Genomic DNA, 25,933 nt, shown 5'->3' on the forward strand with positions numbered 1-25,933 from the left:
CCACCAGATTTTATAGCATTTTTTAAAATCTCAATCGAATACCTCTAGATTTTGATGAATTTTAAACAATCCCAATTGAATACCCTCGGATTTCATGAATGCAAAAAATGTTTTAAAATCCCAATCCAATACACCCCTGTTAATTTCATGTCGGTTTTGAGTTACCCATCGGGTACACAACACGATACGAAGTACACGATATAATTAATTAATTATAATAATAGATAATTAATAATAAATAGTAGTAACATGATTTATCATATATAATTTAATTGTTATAGTAGTTTTTATAAATAACATAGATATGATATCAAAGAATATATAAAACTTAATTAAAAATCAATTTTTAAAATATTAAAAGGTAATTAAATATTCTATTTTTCATTTCATGTACTTTTCGTGTACATTTAGTGTCGTGTACCAGGGGTGAGCAAAAAACCGAATAAATCCGAAACCGAAACCGCTATAAATCAAACCGCAAAAAATCGAACCGAAATCGAAACTGAAAATTCAAAAACCGAACCCGAAACCGATTATTCGGTTCCGGTTATAACTAGGAACCGATCCGAAAAAAACCCAAAAAATTCGTGTATTTCGTGTCGTGTCGTGTTGTGTTATTTCATTTTTTTTTTCATGTCGTATTCGTATTTGGATTTCATATACACGAATTCATTTCGTGTCGTGTTCGTGTACGTATATCAGGTACACGACACGAATTGCCAGGTCAAGAACTCCCAAAATTTTATCACTAGACCCCGCTTATGCATTTTGGTAGAGGGGCTCACAACTTTTTCTTTATTAATTTCTTTCAGGGGCTCAAAAGTTTTTTTTTTTAAATTTAATTTCCAACTAATTAGTACTCTGATAAGAGATCAAAATTTTGCTCAAGGGAATACCAAAATATAAAATAATCAGAAAATCTATATAAAATATCACTTTACTTTTCGGAACGTGTTTATACTTCTTTATATAAAAGAAAAGCCTAAGATAATCGCACAGCCTACGTGCTGTTCAAATTTATGGCTTATTTGTGAAGTTGCTTAAACTGGCAACAGTCATCAAAGCTTCGCAGAGCAGGTTGCCTGTAAGGTTGTATAATTGAGTCCTTTACAACATTTTCAAGTTTTCTAGATTTATGAAATGTTAAAGCTCAAAAATAAAGTGCAGAACACAGACAAAGACCGCAGGTAATATTGTATTTTGTTGATTATTCTATTTTGAACGTAATGGAATGAAGATTATAAATAAATTTTTTTAATTAAAGAAGAAAGTATGGACAATCATACTAAATATGATTTAGTGAAGATCGTAGGGAATCCTATGTGACTGTTATCACTTGAATGGAATCAAATGTAACGAGAATAGAATTAAATGAAAAATTATAAATAAATTTTATGATGAAAGAAAAAAATATGAGATAATTTCTCAATAAATGTTAGTAGCGGGAAAGACATTATTTTTGGAAAATACAATGATATATAAATTTCTTTCAATCCATCTATCTTCTGTGTTAAGTTTAATTTTTTTTTGAAAACAAATGTGTTAATCTAATAATAAAAAACCATACGACATCTACACCAATGATCGAAACAAACAGTAAATTGTAATCGCCTGTTCTAATTAAAAAATCAGTTAAATGATATTTTGAAGATAATATATATGCAAATACAAGTACTCACTTCATGCATTCTTTTTGAAATAGTGGTACCCTCTTTATCGTGCCTCGATAGAGTTGTCCTTTGAGCTATCGACCAAAACTCTGGTTGCATACAAAATTTCATCACCAAATCAAAACACCTAATTGAAAGGATAGAAAGTCTTCCCCGATGAGGAAGATTATTGAAGAAAATAGATTAACTAAAACAAATATAAGAGTTTGAGGGCTTTTCCACCGATGAAAACCAAATAAAAATCCCTCAAATAATGGAGGCGGCTACTCCTAAAACAGAGAAAATTTTAAGATTCGAACGAGAGAGGAGTTTAAAATTTGGGGGTCTTAAAAGATACGGGACCGTATGTGTTATGTTTAATTAATTATCTTTCGGTATTGTTTCAGCTCTGATAACGCCAATCTCCGATCCCGGTCCTTCCTCCGCCGTGACTGGTGGTTCCGTGGTGTAGCTGCTGGATGGGAGCCTACAAAACAACGCCGGCGGGGGGGTTTTGCCCCGAAGCGCCTCCGGCGTGAGAGTAAGCGTAGGCTTCGGAAGGATAAAGATTAGAGAGAGTGCTATCTATATGTGGTGGGTGAAGGTGTATGTGTTGTGGTTGCTGGTGGCTGGTGGTTGAGAGTGTTTGAGTATATGCTGAGTGTAAGTGTGTGTATGAATGAGTGTAAAGAGAGTGAAGTTACCCTTAAACTCTGGATCCTTGGTCTATTTATAGGCCAGGGATTAGGGTTTAAGGGCGCGTACCTGGATCCTGGTCCTACACGTGTAAGGGTTTGATCCCCTACACGTGTCCAGGTGTCAGCGTAGGAGTAGTATTTTGGAATGTTCCCTGGCTTGTCTCTATCGCCAGTAGTTGACCGTTATATTTGTCTTTATCGTGTCAGTCTGTGGCTTGTGCAGTAGTTGTCGGCTGGTACATGTGCGTCCGGGTGAGTAGTAGGTTTCATATACCCGGGTAAGCAATCATGCCCGGGTTGTATCACCTGTCGAGGAGGGGGATGCCTTGTGGTGTTGGCGGTTACCCGGGTGGGGGCTCCCCTAAAGGATCCGGGAGTGGCTTAACCGGGTTATACCCTATCATTTGCCCCCACTCCCTTATATAGATTCTCTATGTGAGGGAGTATAGTATCCCGTTTGATCCGGATATCGAGTGAAAATTTCCGTCTTTCCCGGCCCATGTCGACCCGGGTAGGGGTTTGGGTCTTTGGCTTCTGCCCCCCTGCTCGGGTAAGTCTCATCTGCCCGAGTAGGACCAGGTAAGAGGTTGGTTGATTTCTGCAGCCCTACCCGGGTAAGGGTGGTGAGATGTGGTAAGGTTTGCTTTTACTTTCCTGCCCGAGTGAGTCCGGGTGAGAAGTGAGGTTGTTTCGCTTTTGCTTTCCTGCCCGGGTCCGAACAGGCGAGAGGTGCCCGGGTCCGCAGCACTCAAACCGTTGGGAGTCATTGGTAATTCGAAGGGACTTCACAGTTGTCCATTTTTGAAAATCGTGCTATCGCGCCTTTTGAGGGGCGATAATAATTACTGTTGTAATAACTGTTGCTTGTCCAATGGAGGGGTGCCACGTGGATAATGAAGTGACTGCTATATATAGGGGTCTAGCCCCTTACTCTTCTTTTTTCATTTTTACTTCGAGTTCCCCTTCTTTTTCTTCATAGTTCTTCTTTGCGCTTTTGCCAACATTCGTGTGTTTGTTTTTCGAAAAGCTTCGCTGGAGTTTCAGAGGTCATTGTCGTCGCAGTTTTTGCTCCGTCGCCGGTTAGCACGGTAAGTCCCCTTTCTACTCTCCTTCTCCTTTTCGGCTGCTTTTCCCTTGTGAATGTATATACGTATGAACCCGCTCGATCATTATTGTTTGTAGATTTTTCGAATCTGGATGTTGTGTTTATGTTTGGATTTGTTTGTGGAGTGCCAGTTTATGAACGTGTTTGTGTTTATGCGCGTTTTTTGGTGGGTTTTGGGTTTTGATTTCGTTTTTCTGGGTTGAATATGAATGTTCTTGGTTTTGTGTTTGTATATATCTTTGTGTGTATAGGCGGGTTTTGGTTGTTTTGATCTATGATTTTGGTTTGAAATGATTTAGAAGCTGTTTGTGGCTGTTGGGATTCTTGGGGTTTTGACTGAACCCGGGTAGGGATTTCTTGCCCGGGTTGGGTAGGTGGCATGGAGGTTTTTGTGTGGATGGGGGGGATTACCCGGGTAGATGTCTTGTTGTTTCTTGGTACTTGTAAACTTTTCCGTGATAGTGTGGTTGTAGGCTCGGAACCCGGGTAGCGTTTCGGTGACTAGGAGTCTTCTCTCCTTGTAGATATGAGAATGGGACCCGGGTAGATTATCTTGGTGAGTCCGGGTGGTTATTCTCAATAACCTCTTGCCCTCATAAGTTTGAAAGAGGAGGGACCCGGGGAGCTGTCGTCGCATTCTAGTAGTTCTTTGACTTGATGCTTTTCACGTAGACTTAGGCGGGATCCGGACCTATATAAAATTTGTAAATAAAATTGGTTGAATGTTGAACTGACCCGGGCTCTCGTTTTCCTCTAGGTCTGTGGTCCGGATCCATAAGAGAGATATTGTTGCTTTTTCTGGGGTGCCCGGACAATATTCGAGCGATAGTGATCTTGACGAGCATCAATCACTAGCAGATCGTGCTCGTGAAAAGATGGCCGAGAGGGAGATAGCTGTATCCGGGGTTGTGTCGGAGTTTCAAAAGGTGGCTAAAGCCGAGGGGAAGCAAGTGATTATGACCCCGGAGGGTATGTGGATGGACACAAAGTCTTATTTCGTCGCCAAAGCGCCACTGGCCGATGAGAGGGAATTTTACCGGGGCATAGCTTCTTTTTACAAGTTTAAGCACCCGGATGGTCCTCTAGGTCCTTACAAAAAGGAGGAGTTTGACGAGCGGTTTAAAGAGTATGCTGTTTCCCGGCCTCCTTATTCCGTGAAGAGTTCTTTTAGGGAGTTGCCGTGGGAAGTTCAGGATCGATTGATCCGGGTTTCTTTCCAGCTCCCGGATGCGGTTGAGTGGAGGTTCCCTGAGCCCGGGGAGAAGATTTTCCACCATCCCGCCGACGGATTCATCCCGGTGTGGATGGAGCATTTGAGGTCCGGGTGGAACCCGAGGTGGCACTTATTTTTCAGGCACCTCTGTAAGTACGAATATAAATGTTCCCCCATGCAGATCACCCCGAATGCAATTAAATTGATGACCTGGTTTTTGTGTGCTTGTAATAAGATGGGGTATCAACCTACGTTCAAGCTTTTTCACATCCTCTTCCAGTTCAAGAAGTCCGGGGAGAAACCACTGTACGAGCTCCGCTTCCGGTCCAAAGAATGTGGTTTTGGGCCCGATTTTCTGAAACCAGTGATGCACCAGTCTTCTTTGAAGAACTGGAATCGCGAAGTGTTGATGCTGAAAGGCTTGGATATCCACTACATGCCTTATCTTGTCACAGATGATAAGTTAGTCAAGACAAATTTTGATGCCCCGGGCGCATCTGGGAAGTTCCGGGATCAGCTTAGGGGGTTTTGTGAGTGTCTTGGGCAGCAGTTGACCCGGGATACCTTTATGCAATTTGATAAACTGCATGAATGGGGGTGTAAGTATAATCCGGATTAAAATCCTTCCATACTTGTGTTTTTCTTTCCTCTTGTTTGTTTCCTAGAATTGTTAAGTAGTCCGGGTAATCATGTTACCCGGGTCGTCTTCATGTGTTTTGTGTACTTGTATTTTTCTTGCCCTTTTTCGCTTTTCGGAACTGTTAAGTAACCCAGGTTGTCTGTCGCTTTCTAACCCGGTCATTGTCTGTCTGCAGGTTTGCCGTATTTTGATAAAAATCTGTGGAAGAGCATGGCTAACGAGCATTTTGCTGCTGCTTTGAGGAACCTGGGGGGAATTCATTCGATCCCCAAGCCTACCCCTAAGCCTAAGACCGGAGCTGGGAAGAATGATGAATCCGGGTCTTCTAGGCAAGAGGCAACCGGCGGTGAATCCAGCGCTGCAATGGAGAAAATCGCCTTGGGAGAGACTGAGGAGGTTGTGGAAGCTGGTAGCCAAGAGTTGGTGACCCGGGGGAGGAAGAGGAAGTAGGACTCGGCGCAGAAGGCCCCTGCTAAAGTTCCCAAAGTTGGCCGGGGGAAAGGGGTTTTGCTGGATTCTGACTCGGACTCTGATGATGAAGATGATGACGGGGAAGGTGCCCGGGTTCCCCTTGGCGCCGGGAAGTACTCTGCCCGGGAAATAATTAAGATAATGTCGGAGATTCCGACCGAGGAAGACTGGGTTAGGATGGATGATTCCGGGATGGTGAGCACTTTCAAGGAGCTGGGGAGTCTTTGGGGTCAGGTGAGTATGTCTTGACTTTCATCTTGTTTTTTGTATGCTCCTCCTTATGTATATTTCTGATCCTGTGAATTTGGTGTTTGCAGCTGGGGTCTCGTTTAGCCGGGTTTAATACCATCGCTTTCAACTTGATAAAGTCGGAAAGGGACACTGCTGAGACTTTTGGGGCGAGAGCCCGGAAAGCTGAGTCGGATTTGGCCCTGGAGAGGTCGGCCAAGGAGAAGTTGGACTCCGAGTTGGAGAAGCGGGTGAAGGAGGCCGAGACCCGTCTGGAAGCTGAGTGGAAGCGGAAATTGGAGGAGGCTGAGACCCGGGCGGATGACTCCGAGAAGAAAGTGGCCGGACTCGAGGAGGATGTGGAGAAGTTGAAGAGACAACTCGAGGGCCGAAAGGAACCAGCAGTTGTGATTGCTGACTTTAAGAAATCTGAGGAGTATAAGGGTGAGCTGGCTAATGCTGCTGCTGCGGAGGTTGTCCGATGCTGGACTGTTGCCGAGAGGCACATCAAAACAGACCCGGTGGCAGATCTGAGCAGCTTCATCAACCTTTATATCCAGGCCAAGGATGATGTTACGGCCGGTAAGGGTGAACCCGAGCCCTTTGAGGGTCCTTCTCCGAGTTTCATTGCTCCAGCCAATCCGGTGGCTCCCGTCGATGCGGCTCTCCAGACAAACAACCTTCCCCCTGCTACTTAGTCACTTTTTCTTTGATCTTGAATATGTTCTTTGAAACAATCTTTTGTATCTCTGGATTAGTTTTTGCTGGATTTGAATATTTATCCGAGGTCCGTGTGGACCCGGGATTGTGGAAGCCTGCTTTGCTGCTTTTTATCAAATATTTTCTTGTCATATTTGTTTGTGAATGCTTTTGTATGCTTTGTGTATTCCAGATTGGATGTTTGCAATAGTTCTGTACTTAGAAAATTTTCTAAGTAATTATAACGCAGGGTGGATCGCTTTTAGGATACTTTGTACTTAGAAAATTTTTCTAAGCAAAAACAATGTAGTTGTACCCGGGGTAGAGTGTACCCGGGTTGATTGCTTGAAATGGTCTTGTACTTAGAGATTTTAATGTTTGTCCGGGTTGATTGCTTTGTACATGTTTGCACTTAGAAATTTTTCTAAGTAGATAAAAATAGATGGACCCGGGCAACATCTACCCGGGTTGATTGCTTAAATATGTTTGCACTTAGAAATTTTTCTAAGTAGATAAAAATAGATGGACCCGGGCAACATCTCCCCGGGTTGATTGCTTAAATATGTTTGCACTTAGAAATTTTTCTAAGTAGATAAAAATAGATGGACCCGGGCAACATCTCCCCGGGTTGATTGCTTAAGTATGTTTGCCCTTAGAAATTTTTCTAAGTAGATAAAAATAGATGGACCCGGGCAACATCTACCTGGGTTGATTGCTTAAATATGTTTGCACTTAAAAATTTTCTAAGTGAAATGAAATGGATGGACCCGGGCAACATCTACCCGGGTTGATTGCTTAAATATGTTTGCACTTAGAAATTTTTCTAAGTGAAATGAAATGGATGGACCCGGGCAATGTTTACCCGGGTTGATGTGTTTGTACTTAGAAAATTTTTTTAAGGGAATAGAATAGATGGACCCGGGTAGATTTTTCCCGGGGTGATTGCTTGAATATGTTTGTACTTAGAAATTTTTCCAAGTAAATGAAATAGATAGACCCGGGTAGATCTTCCCCGGGTTGATTGCTTTCTTTAGCTTTTATACTTGGAAATTTTCCAAGTTAGATTGTTGCATGGATGGATCTGGGTAGATCCTTCCCGGGTTGGTTATTGATATTGTTTGGTTGCCTTAGAAATTTTCTAAGTAAATAACAATATGGATTCATAAGTAGCAGAAGACTTCATTGATATTCAGATGATTACACAGCTTTGATAATCAAAAATACATGGTTGCTTTTTAGGAATATGTAGCTGTCTTCTAAGGTCTTTTCTTCCTGTTGGCTTTACTGATAGAATTTCCTTAACCTGAGGCCATGCCAGGTGTTAGATACTTCTGACCCGTCCATATGCTCCAATTTGTAGGTGCCCGGCCTTAGGACTTCTTTGACTTTGTAAGGGCCTTCCCACTTAGGCATCAGCTTGCCTGTGTTGGTCGGATCAGAGGCTTCGGTGTCTCGTAGGACCAGGTCTCCTGTTTGAAAGTTTCTGACCCGGGACTTTTTGCTAAAGTGATCCCGGGTTTTTTCCTTGTATTTTTCCATCCTTGCGACCGCCTGATCTCGAACTTCATCCACTAGGTCCAAGTTGACCCGGAGTCCTTCCTCGTTCGCAATTTCATCAAAGTTGATCGCTCTGTGGGAAGGTGACCTGACTTCGATTGGGAGCATTGCCTCCGTTCCATAGGCCAACTTGAAGGGAGTTTCTCCGGTGCTTGTCCGGGGACTGGTTCGGTATGACCAGAGAACATGTGGTAGTTCTTCCGGCCACTTGCTCTTGCTTTCTTCCAACCTCTTCTCAATTCCTCTCAAGAGGATCCGGTTAGTAACTTCTACCTGGCCATTCCCTTGAGGGTAGGCGACTGAAGACTTCTTGTGTTTGATGCCTCTTTCAGTCAGGTAGCTTTCAAAATCCGACCCTATGAACTGGGGTCCATTGTCTGATACCAGGACTCTTGGTAGCCCGAATCTCATTAGGATGTTATCCATGAACCGGATGACATCTTGTTGGTTGATTGTTCTCATTGCCTTGGCCTCGACCCACTTGGTCATATAATCAATGGAGACAAGCAGGTATCTGAGGTCTCCTTTAGCCCGGGGAAAAGGTCCCATGATGTCTATCCCCCATACAGCAAACGGGATTGGGGATAAAACTGAAGAAGGTAGGACAGGGCTTACCCGGGGCACGTTGCTGAACAGTTGACAGTTCTTGCATCTTTTCACAAATTCCATTGCATCCTGGTGGATAGTCGGCCAGTAGTACCCCTGTCTGATGATTTTGTGGGCTAAGCTTTTGGCCGACATGTGGTCTCCACATATTCCTTCGTATACTTCTCTTAGACAATACTCGGACTCTTCCGGACCGATACATTTCAGGATCGGGGCTGAGTAAGTTCGTCGGAATAGGATCCCGCCTTCAACAAAAAACTTGGCTGCCTTAGCCTTCAGCCGTTGCGCTTTCCCCTTGTCTTCGGGTAACTCTCCCTTCTCTATGTAGTTGATCAGGGGAGTCATCCAGGTAGGGTCGTTGCTGATCTTGAAAACCTCCTCATGTTCTATTGTTGGCTTGTGCAATTCTTCGAAATAGACTGAGCTATCTAGGTCCGCTGAATTTTGGACCAGCCTGGAGAGGTTGTCTGCTTCAGCATTCTCTTCCCTGTTGACTTGCAAGATCCTGCATCCGGGGATCAGAGTAAGGTAGCTTTTCACCAAGGCTTGATACTTGGTCAGGGTCGGGTCTTTGGCAAGGTATTCTCCATTGGTCTGCCTGACCACGATCTGGGAATCACTGTAGATGGTGAGATTTCGGATAGACAGGGTCCGGACTAACTTTAAACCTGCTAGAAGGGCTTCGTATTCCGCTTGGTTGTTGGTTGCTGCGAAACCGAAGGAGATTGCTGTTTTGATGGTGAACCCGTCCGGGCTCTTCAGGATTAGCCCGGCTCCTGACCTTTCGGTTGTTGAGGAGCCGTCGACATGTAGTATCCAAGACCCCGGGTTAGAGTCTACCGGGGCTTTTGGTTCGGTCTCCATGGGAGTTGTTTGATTTTCTGGGAAGTTGCACTCTACTACGAAATCTGCCAGGACCTGGGCTTTGACTGCTGTCCGGGGTAGAAATGTTAGGCTGAACTGGCTGAGCTCGATTGCCCAGTTCACCAGTCTCCCGGATATGTCTGGTTTGTGAATAATTTTCCTTAACGGTTGGTCCGTGACAATCCTGATCTCTCTTCCTTGAAAGTAGTGTCTGAGCTTCCTGGATGCGGTGACCAGTGCAAATGAAAATTTTTCTAAGTTGGGGTACCTGGTCTCCGCATCTTTGAGGACTTGGCTGACATAGTAGACAGGCTTCTGTTGCCCGGCTTCTTCCCGGATCAAGGCTGCCCCGACAGCAAGGGGTCCGGCCGACAGGTATAGGTATAGAGGTTCTCCGGGTAAAGCCTTCGTCAGGATCGGAGGCTTGGATAGGTATGTCTTGATTTCTTCAAGGGCTTTTTGGCAATCCGGGGTCCATTCCACTGATTTTTGATTTTTCGCTCCTTTCAGCAATTCAAAGAATGGTAGACATCTTTCAGCTAGCTTGGAGACAAACCTTCGGAGTGCCGCTAAGGACCCTGCTAGCTTTTGGACCTCCCTCTGAGTCCGGGGTGGTTGCATCTCTTGTACTGCCTTAATCTTTTCCGGGTTGGCTTCGATTCCCCGGTTGCTCACCATGAAACCCAAAAATTTTCCAGCTTCTACCCCAAAGGTGCATTTGTCCGGGTTGAGTTTTAGCTTAGTCCTTCTCATGTTCTCAAAACATTCTTTAAGGTCTGAAATGTGTCCTGGTACTGAAGTAGATTTGGAGATTATATCGTCGACGTAGCATTCCAAGTTCCTTCCCAGTTGGTCTTTGAAAATTTCATTCATTGCCTTCTGGTATGTAGACCCGGCGTTTCTTAACCCGAAAGGCATCAGTTTGTAGGCATATACCGCCCGATGAGTTATGAAGGCTGTTTTGGCTATGTCTGCTGGGTTCATCTTGACCTGGTTGTACCCGGAGAAAGCATCCATGAAACTTAGCATCAGCTGTCCGGACGTGGCATCGATAAGCTGGTCAATGCTTGGTAGAGGATAAGGGTCCTTGGGGCATGCTGCATTCAGATCCGTGTAGTCGACACACATCCTCCACTTTCCATTCGCTTTCTTGACCATGACTACGTTGGCGAGCCATTCCGGGTATTTGATTTCACATATGATGTCCGCCTTCATTAATTTCCCGACTTCCTCGTCTATTGCCTTCTGCCTCTCCGGGGCAAAATTCCTTCGCTTCTGTTTAACAGGTTTCTTTTTGGGATCAACGTCAAGGCTGTGCATCGCCAATGATTCATCCAACCCGGGCATGTCGTCCGAGCTCCAAGCGAAAACATCTGCGTAGCTCCGAAGTAGTTGGATGAGTTCTTCTTTAAAGACGGTATCCAGGCCTTTTCCAATTTTGATCTTCCTTGTCGGGTTGTCTTTCTCGATCAGGACAGACTCGGTTTCGACCGCAGCTTCGACCTTAGTCAATTCTTGTGCCGAGATCATTTGTTGGATCCGGGCATCGGTGTTCTTTTCAACAAAATTTTGAGCTGGGCTCATGGTTGCTTTCTGGTTGCTTTGTCCAGGATCAGGGTTGGTTGCTCCCGGGTTCTGACTGCCCGGGTCTAGGTCGATGACCTGGACTTCACCCTTAGGGTTTGTTCTCGGGTAAGGTCGATGTTTTTTGTTGCTTTTCTGTTTTTGGAAGACGGTAGCCTTTCTCTTGTTGTCCATATGGGTTTCCGCCATGACCAAGGCTTGGCTGTAACACATCCCGGCCGTTGCCGAATCTCCTCTGACTTCCCCTACCCCGAACGGGGTTGGGAACTTGAACTTTAGGTGTGGGATGGAAGTAATAGCTTCGATCTTGTTCAGACCTGGGCGGCCGATGATCACGTTGTAAGGGGAGGGTGTATCCGTCACATAGAATTTGATGGTGTGGGTGACTTGGTTCGGGAGAGTTCCGAATCGGACCGGGAGATAAAGTGTGCCAAGGACCGGGACAATGCTGTTCCCGAATCCATATAAAGGATCCTCCCTGTAGTCGTTCATCCGGATGCTTCCTAGTTCCATTCGATCCATGGTGTGTTTGAACAGAATGTTGGCTGAAGAGCCGTTGTCTACCAGGATCCTCCTCACTTCATTTTCGGCCATATCGAGGGTTACCACTAAGGCTTGATTGTGACCCCGGGTGACTCCTTCGAAGTCCTTGCTGCTGAAGGAAATCACTTGTTCGGGGAAGGCTTGAATGGACATTACTTCTTGACAGGAGTCCGGGCTGGGGGGAGGGGAGCAGGATCCGCCCAGTACCACGTTGACAACGTTTTTCTGCTTCCCGGATCCTCCTGTTTTGTCAGCCGTGTTCCGGGCTACGTATTGTCCCATGTTTCCTTTACTGATCTGTTCTTCAATGAAGTACTTGAGGGATATGCAGTTTTCGGTTTTGTGACCATGGGTGCCATGATAGTCACAGTGTCTGTTGGTGGGTCTGCTTTCAGGAGGAGTCTGCATGGGTTTTGGTGGGTAGTAGAAGGGTTTGTCCCTGACCTCCTTGAGTATGTCTTCGCGGGATCTGTTTAGAGGAGTCCATTCGGGCTCTGGTTTTGGTTCCCTGGTTGCTTTGTTTGGACCGGGGTCACTTCTGGACCCGGATCCCTGTTGGTTGGTCCTCTTGGAACCTGATTGCTGGATGAAATTTGTCTGTCTGTCCGGTTTGAATTTCTTATCCTGGTGATATTCTTTCCGGGGTCTATCCTCGACCTGCTTCCCTTTTGAACTTCCCTGTCGGGTCATCCTCATTGCTTGGAGCACATCGGTTTCCTTAATGAATTTTGCGGCCATGGCATAGGCAGCTGCCAGGCTCTGGGGTTCTTTGTTGATCAACTCGACCACATATCTCTCATTTTGCTCCGGGTCCAGGTTTCTTCGGAATATGCTCAGAGTCTCACGCTCATCCAGGTTGGAAATTTTGTTGATTGCTTCCTGGAAACGTTTCATGTAGTCTGAGAGTGCCTCATTGTCATACTGGCGAACCGTTTCCAGGTGACACATATGGAGTTCATGTGTCTTGTTTGCTCGAAACCTTCTGAGGAAGGCTTCCCTGAAATCTTTCCAGGACCCGATGCTCCGGGAGGGGATCCGGCTGAACCATCTCTGGGCCCCTCCCTTGAATGTGGATGCGAAGAAGCGACATTTGGTTAGATCATTGTACCAGTAAATTTGGGCTATCTATTCAAAGTAGTGCAGATGTTCCTCCGGGTCTCCCAGTCCATTGAAAGATTCAAAGTTGTAGTGTTTCATACCCTTTTGTCGGGGTATGGATTCCAAGGCGTGGCTGAAGGGAGTCAGGGTTTCCCCAATTTCAAGCCCGGCATCATTCCCGATTTTCCGGTTGAGTTCATTGATCATGTCTCTCAAGTTGGTCTCCCCGTGCCCATTATTCTCATCGTCAGAGATGAGCTCGGGTGTTGGCTCCTTTCGGTATCGCTTGGACCGGGATCCTTTTGTCAATTTTTCCTCTTCGAGTTGCATCCGGAGGGCAATTTTTTGTTCAAGTTTTTCCTCTTCCTCTTTTCGGATCTGTTCTTTCCTTTCAGCTAAGATTTTTAACCGGGTTTCCTCACTATCCTTCTGTTTCTTTTTCTTTGCTTTGTCTCCGATCCGGTCGAACACGGAACCCCGGGATTGACGGCTGTTCCCGGAGTCCTCAGATTCATCGACGTCCTCAAGTCTGCGGTTGCTTTCCCGGCGATCCTGGTACTGTCGGATGGCCTCAGCCAGATCCTCTTTGGTGAGCTGGGACAGGTGGAGGGTGGTGATCGGGACGTCGGTGTACTTGTATTGGTTCATCTCAATAGTGACCCGGGCGTCATTGGGGTTGACGGTTTGGTTCTCCTCCGGGTTCACAAGGGTGAAGAGAGGTCCTGTGGCATGATCCGGGTTCGGGTTATCTTGGTCTGTATGGTTATCCGGGTTCGGAGGAAGGTTGGAGCGTGTTCTTTTTGCCATGATTCCAAGAACTCACCCAGGGTGTATGGTTGCTGTTTTGGTGACAATGCTTGCAAACAGTATAGATAGTGACAGGGTGACAGAAATAGTGTGTACAGGTAGTCAACTTACTATTTTCAGAAATACTATAAGTAGTTGAGTGACAAATTGTGACCAGGTGTGAGACAAAAAGATTTTATGTGCTACAGACAAGATTAGGGTTTTGCTCAGGCAGGGTTTGCTATCATGCACACATCAAGAAAAACCATGGCTGAAGGTTTTGAGGAGCTGGGTGTTTTACGAAAGCTTACTGGTGTGATTTGGACCCCCGTTTCGGGGGTTTGTTGAAGAAGATGAGTCCAGTGGCACCGTGACCACAGGACAGAGGACACCTTCCCCTCCTTCTAGCGCCAAATGATAACGCCAATCTCCGATCCCGGTCCTTCCTCCGCCGTGACTGGTGGTTCCGTGGTGTAGCTGCTGGATGGGAGCCTACAAAACAACGCCGACGGGGGGGTTTTGCCCCGAAGCGCCTCCGGCGTGAGAGTAAGCGTAGGCTTCGGAAGGATAAAGATTAGAGAGAGTGCTATCTATATGTGGTGGGTGAAGGTGTATGTGTTGTGGTTGCTGGTGGCTGGTGGTTGAGAGTGTTTGAGTATATGCTGAGTGTAAGTGTGTGTATGAATGAGTGTAAAGAGAGTGAAGTTACCCTTAAACTCTGGATCCTTGGTCTATTTATAGGCCAGGGATTAGGGTTTAAGGGCGCGTACCTGGATCCTGGTCCTACACGTGTAAGGGTTTGATCCCCTACACGTGTCCAGGTGTCAGCGTAGGAGTAGTATTTTGGAATGTTCCCTGGCTTGTCTCTATCGCCAGTAGTTGACCGTTATATTTGTCTTTATCGTGTCAGTCTGTGGCTTGTGCAGTAGTTGTCGGCTGGTACATGTGCGTCCGGGTGAGTAGTAGGTTTCATATACCCGGGTAAGCAATCATGCCCGGGTTGTATCACCTTTCGAGGAGGGGGATGCCTTGTGGTGTTGGCGGTTACCCGGGTGGGGGCTCCCCTAAAGGATCCGGGAGTGGCTTAACCGGGTTATACCCTATCAAGCTCCACAGATATAATGTATCAGTTCATTGTACTTGGCTTGAAAATCTATTAAAGAAGTAGATATGCTATACAACTATACAAGTCACTAGACTAGATTTGGAAGTACCTGAAACCCTAATTTAATTTCTCCCTCAAAATACATATACTATATGATTAAAAGATCTTCTCCCTCAAAATACATATATATGATTAAAAGATCGGGATTGGATTCTTTAGAATTGATTGTTGCACAAGCTACTCCCTTCATCCCAAATTAGATGACCCTTTTGAGAATTTTTTTAATCTCAAAATAGATGAGCCTCTCTCTTTTCAACACATTTATCAACAATCTTCCAACTTTACTCTCTCTTATTTATCATTTCCAATATACCAACCACATAATACAATCAAAAGTCAACACAATAAATATGGGTAGAGATGGAAAAAAAATTTATCATTTAATATTTCTTAACATGTGTGAAATGAGGAAAGAGCTCATCTAAATTGAGATGAAGGGAGTATAACAGAAGAATATTTATACTTGTATTTTTTATGTGTCTGCTGCGCCTACCAGCTCATCCGTGCGCGGTAATAAATAAATAAATATAGATTGTTGTTATCAATTACAACTACCAGGATCATCTCTTGTAATGGCCCTATTCTGGGAATTAACAGTTAGCTATTATTACATTGAATTACATGTTTTGACCAGCTGATTGAAATAAATATTTTGACTGGCGGATTAGATTACAGTTTCGTGTAAAACTGTTTGGTAAATAGCTGTTTCATTAGCTTTTTATGACACATACCAAAAGCTATAACCCAAAAAACTCCTCAAAGTAGCTTTTTGAAAATTAGCTTTTTGAACCTAAACCTCTGTTTCAATCCCCTAACTATCAAACACTACCATTAGCGGATTGAAATGGTCAAACCTTTAAATCTCCCCGACCTTTAATTTTAGCACAAACCGCTAACTTCTAAACACGGCCAATATATCATAGCTAGTTTACATATACGCCCCATGTAAAATGACATATCAGCAAAATAATTCATGTAATCTTTTTAAAAAACCGATTATATAATTTAACCAAATGACTAAAATAATAACGGTTTTTCTAATAGGTGCCCAAAAACACACTATAAGTACCAACTCTAATGAAAATGACTTCTTTTAATTGGTGGAATTGGTGTAATTGCAGGAAGACCATCAACATTTATTATCCCTCCACTAATCAAAATCTAATATTCTTATGGGAGTTAGTGACTATTGTGTGCCCATGAGCACACCATAGAAAATTCGAAATAATAAAAGTGATAATATTGAGTAAAATATTTATAGACGGTAAGTTTCCAAAATGGACAATAGTCTAGTGGAAAAGAAAAAATCTATTTTCTCAAACATCAAAACACTGTCATCAGAATACGAAATAAACAGCAGCAGGCAGCGTTCTTACTAGGGTTCATGTCACAGCGGCACGGGCATGCCAGATTGGGCATGCCAGACTGGGCATGCCCTAGGCATGCCTTTTGTCCATTTGGCATGCTTTTTTACTAATTTTTTATATAAATAATAAAATTTATATAAATATTATATCTTATAAATATTGAAAATTTTAAATATAGTCCAACTCCATAGTTAAATATTAGATAAACTACTAATATAAGTTAGTATTGTACTAAGTTCGGTTCTTAATATTTACTAACTTTTGTTATATTTGTAAGTGCACTTTAGTATCAATCCTGTAATGATGCAGCAGTTTTTGCTATATTTAATGGAAAATGGCATGCCATTTGGGCATGCCTTTTTGTAAAATACATGCCTATAGGCATGCCAGTGAGAACTGCTGTGACATGTACCCTAGTTCTTACCCCCTTCCCTGTTTAGTGAACCAAGTGTTCCTAAAACCCCGTTCAAATATCAACTTGGAGGAGAGAGGGGGGGTGCCTTTACATGGTTTAATATTCTCCCCCAAGTCATGGAAAGTATACGCAGCAGCTTGTTAGCAAGGATCTCAACTAGTTTAATCTCTATGTAAGATGCATGTAAAAGTAAAGTTTTATAGTAACCAGTGAAATTGTAAAATACTACATTTAAAGTATTACACCTTCCGAGCCAGTGTTCTCTGCTTTGTTGTGTGCTGGACAACTTTCTCCCCCACAGGGAGGCCCTTTCTCCGCCTTACACCTTCCGAGCCAGTGTTCTCTGCTTTGTTGCGTGCTGGACAACTTTCTCCTCCACAGGGAGGCCCTTTCTCCGCCTTACACCATCAATCAGTTTCCTAGCAGTATTGGGCAGTACACTAGCACCATCCCCAAATTCTTCCTTTTCTTCTTCAGTTTTAGGTACAAAAAAAGGATCCTCCGGAAGTGCTTCCCAATGACTAAGAACAAGTAAAGCACTTGAAGCTCCTGATGTCCATCTCCTTAATTCATCAGCAAACCCAAAGCTCTCTGTAACTGGCAAATAAGCATGAACCGTGAACAAAGGAGACCCTTCCTGCATTTCTTCCTTCAGTACTCGGGCTCGCCTACGTGCAAGAACTGCATACATAGCACCTAAATATTCTGTTGGAGTATTTAATTCACAAAAGTACATGCCTTCAACAAGCCGGGGTTTCTTCTGGAGTACGGCCGCTTTGCATGCGTCCTTGACAGCTGTCATTACTTGTCCACTGAACATGCCATATTGCTCTGCTTGTTGTTGAGAGTTTGAGGAGTCATTTATTTGCCCAGTTGATGCGGAAACGTAAGCCTCAACAACAAATGCCAACCCCCACATAGGTTCATCACACAAAGGACCAGCTGCTGACGCAAGTTGAAACCCAGACATAACACTGCTCTCGAGAGTCTCAACTTCTTGGTACAATCCATTTGTTGTAGCCATTGACGCCTCATATTTTCTAATCCTTTGGCTTTCTTCTACATCCAGGAACCCCAATCTCTGAGATACATAAGGTGAACCCCGGAGAAGAACAGAAGAATCAACATTGGCAGCTTTTTTTATGTCGGGGGTGAGGAGGATGTTAGGACCAACCTGTCTCGGCCCAAATGCCCATATCCTTTTCAGAAAATTCTGCCACAACACTTTATATTTTTCTACCAAATCCTTGTCAATTTGAGAGCTCCAATATAAACTATCTTTTTCAACAGCAGCTATTATGCGCTTTTTAAGTGATTCGATAGTATTATCATCTTCTGTGATGCTAGCTTTATGAGCCTCCAAACTATTATAGGTCTTTCCCATTTTCCCCCCCACAATATCTCCAAGAAATTCAGAACTCTCATCGAGCAACTTAGTCAGGGCAGTAGGAAGCTTCATAACCTGCACGCGGACGACACACCTTCCATTGGCTGTGGTTTTCTCCACAAAGTCCGTAGTCCCGGTTAACAACCTTAGATTCTCTAGTGGATCGGATTCCTCACATTCAATTGTCTCTCTAAAGGACACAAGAGGTGGAGAGACTTCCAAGCTTACCTTTGCAAATCTCTCCTTCAAATCCTTTATGCATCTTTCGAGATGAACTTCACCTGCAGCAGCAAGCACATGCTCCCCTCTTCCAGAAACAGTAACCTCGACAAAAGGGTCAGCACGGTTTAGGAGCCTCAAGCCTTTCATAAGGGCTCCTATATCGGCTGGATCAGAAGGTTCAATTGCCACTTTGAGAGTTGGAGAAACTTGGAAAACCATACTAGAGAAAGGCCAACAGCTCTTTGTTGATGAAAGTGTTGCACTCTTTAGTATATGCTGCCCAAGGCCTCGAATGGCAACGACATTACCAGCCTTTACAAAGGCAACCGGCTTCAGACCTTGACCCATCATTAAATACAGGGAGTGCAACTCAGCTTCCTGCACATGCTTTTGCATATTTTCCTCCTTCAATGGATCATAGAGAGCTGAAAGCACATATACCTTCTGTCCAGCATAAAGGACCCCGCTGAATATCCTGGCAAAGGCAAGAAAACACTCATCTGAATCTCCATTTCCACCATCTTCTGTAAAATTATTGATTATTTCCCCATGTAGGCCTCTCTGGGGAAGCATCTTTACTGGAACTGCAAACATCTTAGACACAAAAGCAACACATGGTGCTTCCGGCCTTGAATCACAAGCCTCAACAGATTTTCTTGCAGCCTCTGCCTCAGCAAGTACCTCGGACTTCATACCCTCATCTAAAACTTCACGCTTTGGAAGCAAACGGGATACCCGAAAAGACTGCGCCTGTATAGGGTCTGGCATACAGTTAACAACCATTGACAAAATAGCATCTGATAATGGAAGCCAATGACACATGACAGCTTGTAGCTTGGATTTTGGGTCCTTATTCTTAAGTTCATGTTCCAATCCTTTCAAGCCAAAATTTCTGATGACCTTTTGAAGTATAGCTATGTCTCCATCTGGTTCTAAACATGCCTTGTAAAGCTGCCAAATTGGCTCTAGTACCCACTGCACAAACAGCGGTTGAGCATTGCTTATCCCAGCTATCCCCTTCTTACCCACAAACATCATAGTCTTAGGATTGTAATAGCGAGGACCCCATAAGGCCTTGTTGACTGTGGCAGGATTCACCTTATGCAGTGGGTTGGGATTCTTACTATTCAGTTTATCCGCACAAAATTCAGCAAACTTTGAAGTACGAAATCCCCATCCATCAAACGCACACACAAAGGCGACATTACCCTTTTGTGGCTGGAAGGTATCTTCCTCATCATCCTCAATCAACTCAAAATTGTCATCAGTCAAGTCCCCTGACGGGGCAGCAAGAAGAGAATCAACATCAGACAAATACTTCTGAGACTTATAAGTACTCATTATTCCATTAACCTCATGAACAATCCTCTGCAACCTAATAAAGGCCTCCATAGGAGTCAATTTCAATTCACAAATCAATCTATCAATCTTATTCAAAACCAAACAAGGAGTAAGCTTTTCAATCCAAGCTTGACGCAAGACAGCATGAGTCTGAATATGAACACCCTCAACGGCATCAACTAAAACCAAAGCCCCATCACTCAAGCGTGCAGCGGTAGAAACCTCACTACAAAAATCCATATGACCAGGAGAGTCAATAAGATTAATAGAATGGTTATGAAATTGTAAAGCAATAGAAGAGCTCTTCATAGTAATAGCCCGCCTTTGCTCCTCATCCAAATAATCCAAAAAACGAAGCCTACCCGCTTGCTTGGGGTGCAACACGCCACCGCCACAGGAGGCAATTAGGTGATCAGCAAGAGTAGTCTTGCCATGATCGACATGAGCAAGAATGCAAATATTCCTAATATTCGACATTCTGTAAATCTCAATTCAAACCAACCGATAAATTCTTTTCTCTATTATTATTACAATTAAACAACAGGATTTCAACAGGATTTCAATTTAACAACAAACAAACAAAGTCAGACAGACCAACCTCAACACAAACAAAGATTGGAGGCGCAGGGCTTGCCTCCTTTTCCTCGCTAAATAGGGTTTGCTTTTGTGTATGTTTGTGTAATGTCTATATGATGCTTAAACAAAATAAATCATCACTTTTCCGATTCTTATTATCATTTTAATTTAATATTAACATTTACTTTCTCCTTTTCATTATTTATTTCTATATATGATCTGCCAAATCTTTTAATATAATTATATATTTCATACTTGAAAACTAGAAATATTACTACTGCTTAAACAAAATAAATATATCACTACTACTACTGCTCATCACTTTTCCGCTTCTTATTATCATTTTAATTTTAATATTAATATGCGCTTTCTCCTTTCCATTATTAATTTCTATATTCTGTATAATCTGTTAAATCTTTTAATATAATCATATATTTCATATATTTCTAGAAATTATGCGTGTCCTTTGCGCGTGCTAAATCATTATTAATTTTAAATATTTATAACAATTTTAGACTATCTTTTTATATTTTTAATTGACAATTTTCACAAATTTTCGATTTTCACGCAAAAACAAATTATTACAATATGCCCCATTGCTTTCATGCAGAAACCAATTTCATATGTATAATTTCAAATATTTATAATAATTTTTAGACTATTTTCTAGTTTTTTTTTATAATGAGAATGAATCTCAACAAATATGAATCGGCAATTCATCGTGATAATTATTTCATTCAAGAAAACTTATCATCTAACCGTCGGACATGCAAGATGACCGGGAAAATTTAGATGATAAAACTTTAATGTCCGAAAAAAAAACCCGTCTTCTTCCAAACATCCTGAAAATATAAACAAAGGAAACAAGAATAATATAAATCAATATATATAACAGATTATATATATATTATAAAAGTAAAAGATAATATAGAAACAATATAGCGAACACTAAAGGAAACAACAATGTAGAAATAATTTAAGACACGTAATTCATATAATTAATTACAAAACTATAGACAAAGACTATATCCAATAGTCTTGACTTACCTCTATGTGAGGTTTTACTAAACACACTCCTATCACAACCTACATTCTGATTTCAATAACTTATAACCTACAGCTCTGATACCAACTGTGACATCTCTCAAATTCGGGGTCTGAATTTGGTGCCACAAAAAAAACATTTAAAAACCTGTATTTGCGGAAGAAGGTAAAACAGATATTTAAAAATCTGGACATTTTAAAAGAGATTTCAATCAAAATCACTTTAACCCCCTAAAAACAGGATCGCTAATAGGTTACAGCATTGAAATCAGAAATCAAAACTTCTTATCTTATTACAACTTAAACTACATCATCAGTTAAATCTCGATAAAAAGAGTAACTGATAACCAAATAAATAAATCTATTTACAACAGAACTGAAATAGAACAATTCTAACCATAATTGGTTTCACAGACATCTCCCTGGCATTCTCGCGTAGCATCAGTCATACGTGCAACTCAACAACTCATCTTACTCCCTAGCTGAAAGGGGTTAGAAAAAATATCAAGGGTGAGCGAAAATCCTCAGCAAGGTAATATGAAAGGCAAGAGCCACAGGATATAAATTCTTTTGAATTAAATCAGAGTATTCGAAATAAATCAACTTTTTCTAAACATTTGTAATTTAAAAGTTTATCGAACATGTAAATCAATATGCTTGAAAATTTCACAGAATATATTGGACAGTAATCAAAAGCTATCATAAGCTTAAACATAATGACCAGGTTTTATACAACAGCATACTATCACAGTTGATCAACCCGTGTGATAATACCGAGGCATACTTCGTAGAAGCATGTCTCAAAACATGTACCAATACAAGGCAAAACATTGGCCTTTGGCAGAAAAGTATTATAATATTTCAATAATACCTAGATAGCCCTCCGCTGGACCGTCGTCCTGGCCACCAACGCAAAACAAAGAAATCCTTCGATTTCTTCCGGAAGCAGATGATTATTCATCTGTTCTCAAAACAATATTTTGCTGGTCTATCTGGTAGGACTATTAAATAGCCCCTTATGCCATAAAATCATTTCTTTCGAAACTTTTCTGAAAACTCTTTTGTTCTCAATCTTAAAATACTGTCAAAACAATTTTATCAAAGTTTGAGTATAATTTTGAATACACCGTCATACGGCTCAAAGGAATCAAAAGGCTATTTTAGCTATTTAAAATTCAGGATTTAAATCTAGGACAGAAGACCAGGCTTATATTGTAATATCGAAATATGACTGCTATAGAGTCATCAATAGTTCCAAACTGTAAAAGAACTCAGACAATAATCTTTCATAAAACTGATTTAAATCAAAAATTAGAATGCCTTATAAAAATGTTGTCATTGTACAACAATAAAAGTATCGAACTTGGAATATTCGATATTTTAAATCACAAGATAAACCTAAAAGCATTTGTACTTTTAAATATCAGAAATCATAATTATGCTTGCAGGAAATACAAGTCATACATATAAAACTTGATTTATCAAATGATGGAGTTGAAATACTTGCTCTTTAATTAAAAGAGAAGAATAGGAATACTTGCCTTTGGTGGAAACACAAGTGACAACACTGTCACTCTACTCGAGATTCCTATATTGGCTTCAACTCTGCTAATCTCTGCAATGACTATATTCTCTTGGACTATAATCCAAGCTAATCTGAATTACGAATCCATTTATAATTCAGTCACAGCTCAGCCAACTAGAAGTCCACTTAATAATAAATTTATAAAGTTGGACATCAGATCTTTTAAAATCGAGGAACTCCCGAAAACTCAATCAACAAAACAATCATGTCGAACTAATATAAATATAAGTCAAAACGCCAGCCTATATAGCTAAGCATGTGATTCAAATAATAATCACATCCGACAATTAACAAGTCAGAATCGATAATAATTTATAATCAACAACCAGTTCCATGATTTAAACAGAAATAATATTATAATTTATTTTAATCAGAAATAAACAATTTGATTTTCAGAAGTAGATAACAACTTCCAGAATTTAAATGAAATTCATAATTGTCGCGAGATTTTAGGTAAATACAACCCGAAATTTAAATCACCACTACAATCAATATACAAGCCCACACTTCCATGATATTAATCGACATTTACCTATAACTGGCTCAATAAAATATTAGAAGATTATTATTATCATCGTCATTATCATTGTTAATAAAACAATAATAACAATTCTAATAACAGTAAAATTAATATTTTATTCTTCCGACATTGCTAACACCGTCTCTCCAGAACCTCAACAACCCATTGGCTTCCCTATAACAACACCAATGCCTTACCCCTTCATTACATCATTTCAAATTCCATTCCCTAAATCAGCCCCCCTCCATCAAGCTCTCCTTTACTTCCTTTTCACCTTATTGCCATCCTCCCTATAAATCACCTTCTACACTGTTACATGCCTTTGTCTAACTTCGGCCAGCCAGAGTGAAGGACACAACTAGACAAACCACAAATCAGCTTCCATTGTCCGAACCTTCAACCAACCTACCACTCACTCGCAACTCTCATTGCCAACATCCCGCGACCCTGTCTTCTCCTCCCCTATGTTTTTCGGAGTTTAGAAACCACTCAAACCACCCCAATCTCTCTCTCAGCCCCGCATTATACCCAACTTTGACCACTGTCTAACACACTCCCCACCAGACACATATATACCTTAATCTCTAACATCTACTCAAACTGTAAACACACCACAATTAATCCCAAACTACCCTTCAACCTTCAACCATCCCTACTTATCCAACCTCCCCGCCACCCCTTTAACCACCCCTGAAATCTTCCAATTACTACAGTGGTGACGGCACCGCTGGCGGTAAACCCTCGCTGCCACCTCCTTCGATCTCCACCCATCAAAGCTACAGACTCCTTCTCCGGCTTGAAAGCAAGCCACCTCTGAGGTCAGCCGCCGCGGCTCCAGCAGGAGTATCACCGCCGCAACAGCACACCCCCATACACCAGCCTTCTATCCCACTACTCTCAACACCGCCAGTCCGTAACTCTGTCTTGCCCTTCCCCCTCTGTCTCCGCTGTGACACCACCATTAAAAGCAAGCCACCACCATCTCAGTTCTCTCCTGCTGCGTGGCATCCACCCGTTACTACACCTCCAACACCCTCTGAGAACACCTCCTCAGCCACCCACGAAGCTCCGATTCAACCACTAACAACAATCGTGAAGAAAAACAAACATACATATACACACAATCACCTTGTTAGGGTTATACTGAAATATTCGTTTGAAGTATATAACAATTATTTGAGAATCTTGAATGCATGTTTTTGATGTATTATTTTATAACTAACCGCAAGCGCACGGTGTCTATTATAGTGTAGACTGACAAATGCGGGTCGTATCCTCAAGGAGACAGATGCGATCAATTTTTATTCAGTTACAATTGATTGTTTGAAGAGCAAACGATTATAAAAGATATTTTAACTAATTAAATTAATGCTAACTAAAGAGACACGAAATAAATATATTAAAACCTAGGGCAATCAGGTCCACCATGCTTACACAACAACTGGCTTTAAGCTAAAGCAATTAAAGCGGTCATGTAACTAGAGTTTGTTAATCTCTCTCAAGCATCAACACTCTCGAAACATGCTTACACAAATAATCACTTTTAGTAATTCAATTGATTGGGAAATTAAAGCAAGGCTAATCTCTCTCGAGTATTAACGCTTTCAGAAATCCAATGATGCTCTCGCACTCAAATTCAATTCTGCTAATTGTATGTGTGCCTCTAGTAGTATATCTCTCGATCATACTCCTATTCGCATAGAATCAATTCATGATATCGACCGATTACACAAATCAATATTAAAACACATCAATTAGAATTTCCACAATAAATCAAATCACTGTAAAATCATGCCAATATCATAGTGCAAACATGGCTTCCCCTTAAGCCCTAGAACACACTACTCAGTAATAACTAAACAAACAAAACAACTAAAATAACCAAAAGACATAATTAAACTAACAAGAAGAACGAAGAAGACTAGAGAAGAAAATCCTTAACTTTCAATGTTGTCACTTCCATGAAAAGCTATGGCCTCTCAACAAGTCTCTCTAACTAACCATAATTCTATTCTAATAGTGTACAATGATAAAACCCTAATAATTCTCCCTAATAATAAAAGTTTTTTTAATATTTAAAACTAATATAGAAATAGAAATCCAAAACAAGATAGAATTTTCTCTCAAAATTCGTAACTGACTTTGCTGCTTTGTTTTCGGGCCTTTTCAGCTGGACTTTGCTTCTTAGACCACTTCTAAATTAAAGGAAATTTCAAGAGCTTCTCGTGGGCTGTAAGATCGTCCAATTCTGACATCTAGAACTCAAGATATGGCCCGAACAGTGCAGAATTCGGGTAGAACCCAATAAATCCGAATTTTAATAGAATTTAGCTACAAAATAGCTAATATATCTTCCAATCCTTCTCAACTTGGAATTATTTATTTTCTACAATTAAACAATAAAATCTATTAAATAAAATCCAAATCCGTGCAAAATATAATAAAATATGAGAACAAAATCATATAGAATATATATAAAAATGTATTCTATCAAACATCCCCACACTAAGCTTTTGCACGTCCTCGGGCAAATAAGCGAAATGAACTAAGTTCTAACTAACTAACACCAC

At 41.7% G+C, this 25,933-nt stretch overlaps 2 protein-coding genes across 3 annotated transcripts; both read right to left on the reverse strand.

The window, feature by feature from the left end:
* Window positions 1-7,984: 7,984 nt before the first annotated feature.
* On the reverse strand, window positions 7,985-12,805 carry LOC135151643 (uncharacterized). The gene has a single exon (XM_064090612.1). It carries the CDS (start codon window positions 12,803-12,805, stop codon window positions 7,985-7,987), a length of 4,821 nt encoding a protein of 1,606 aa, XP_063946682.1.
* Window positions 12,806-16,866: 4,061 nt separating this feature from the next.
* On the reverse strand, window positions 16,867-20,339 carry LOC108205029 (uncharacterized). 2 transcript variants are annotated; one of them, XM_064091935.1, is made up of 2 exons: window positions 20,001-20,338; window positions 16,867-19,864 (listed from the first exon to the last, which is right to left on the reverse strand). In XM_064091935.1, the coding sequence occupies exon 2, from the start codon at window positions 19,687-19,689 to the stop codon at window positions 17,008-17,010; it is 2,682 nt and encodes an 893-aa protein (XP_063948005.1). In that variant the 5' UTR covers window positions 19,690-19,864; window positions 20,001-20,338; the 3' UTR covers window positions 16,867-17,007. The 2 variants fall into 2 exon arrangements, with proteins under 2 accessions (XP_063948005.1, XP_017230265.1); XM_017374776.2 differs by having other exon boundaries at window positions 16,867-20,339.
* Window positions 20,340-25,933: the final 5,594 nt, after the last annotated feature.

Source organism: Daucus carota, chromosome 1 (assembly GCF_001625215.2).
Source record: "Daucus carota subsp. sativus chromosome 1, DH1 v3.0, whole genome shotgun sequence".
Classification (NCBI taxonomy): Eukaryota; Viridiplantae; Streptophyta; class Magnoliopsida; order Apiales; family Apiaceae; genus Daucus; species Daucus carota.

What these genes read in the sequence shown, in the direction of transcription:
- LOC135151643 (XM_064090612.1), bottom strand. Translation starts at nt 12,805, where the DNA reads ATGTGTCACCTGGAAACGGTTCGCCAGTATGACAATGAGGCACTCTCA.
- LOC108205029 (XM_017374776.2), bottom strand. Translation starts at nt 20,115, where the DNA reads ATGTCGAATATTAGGAATATTTGCATTCTTGCTCATGTCGATCATGGC.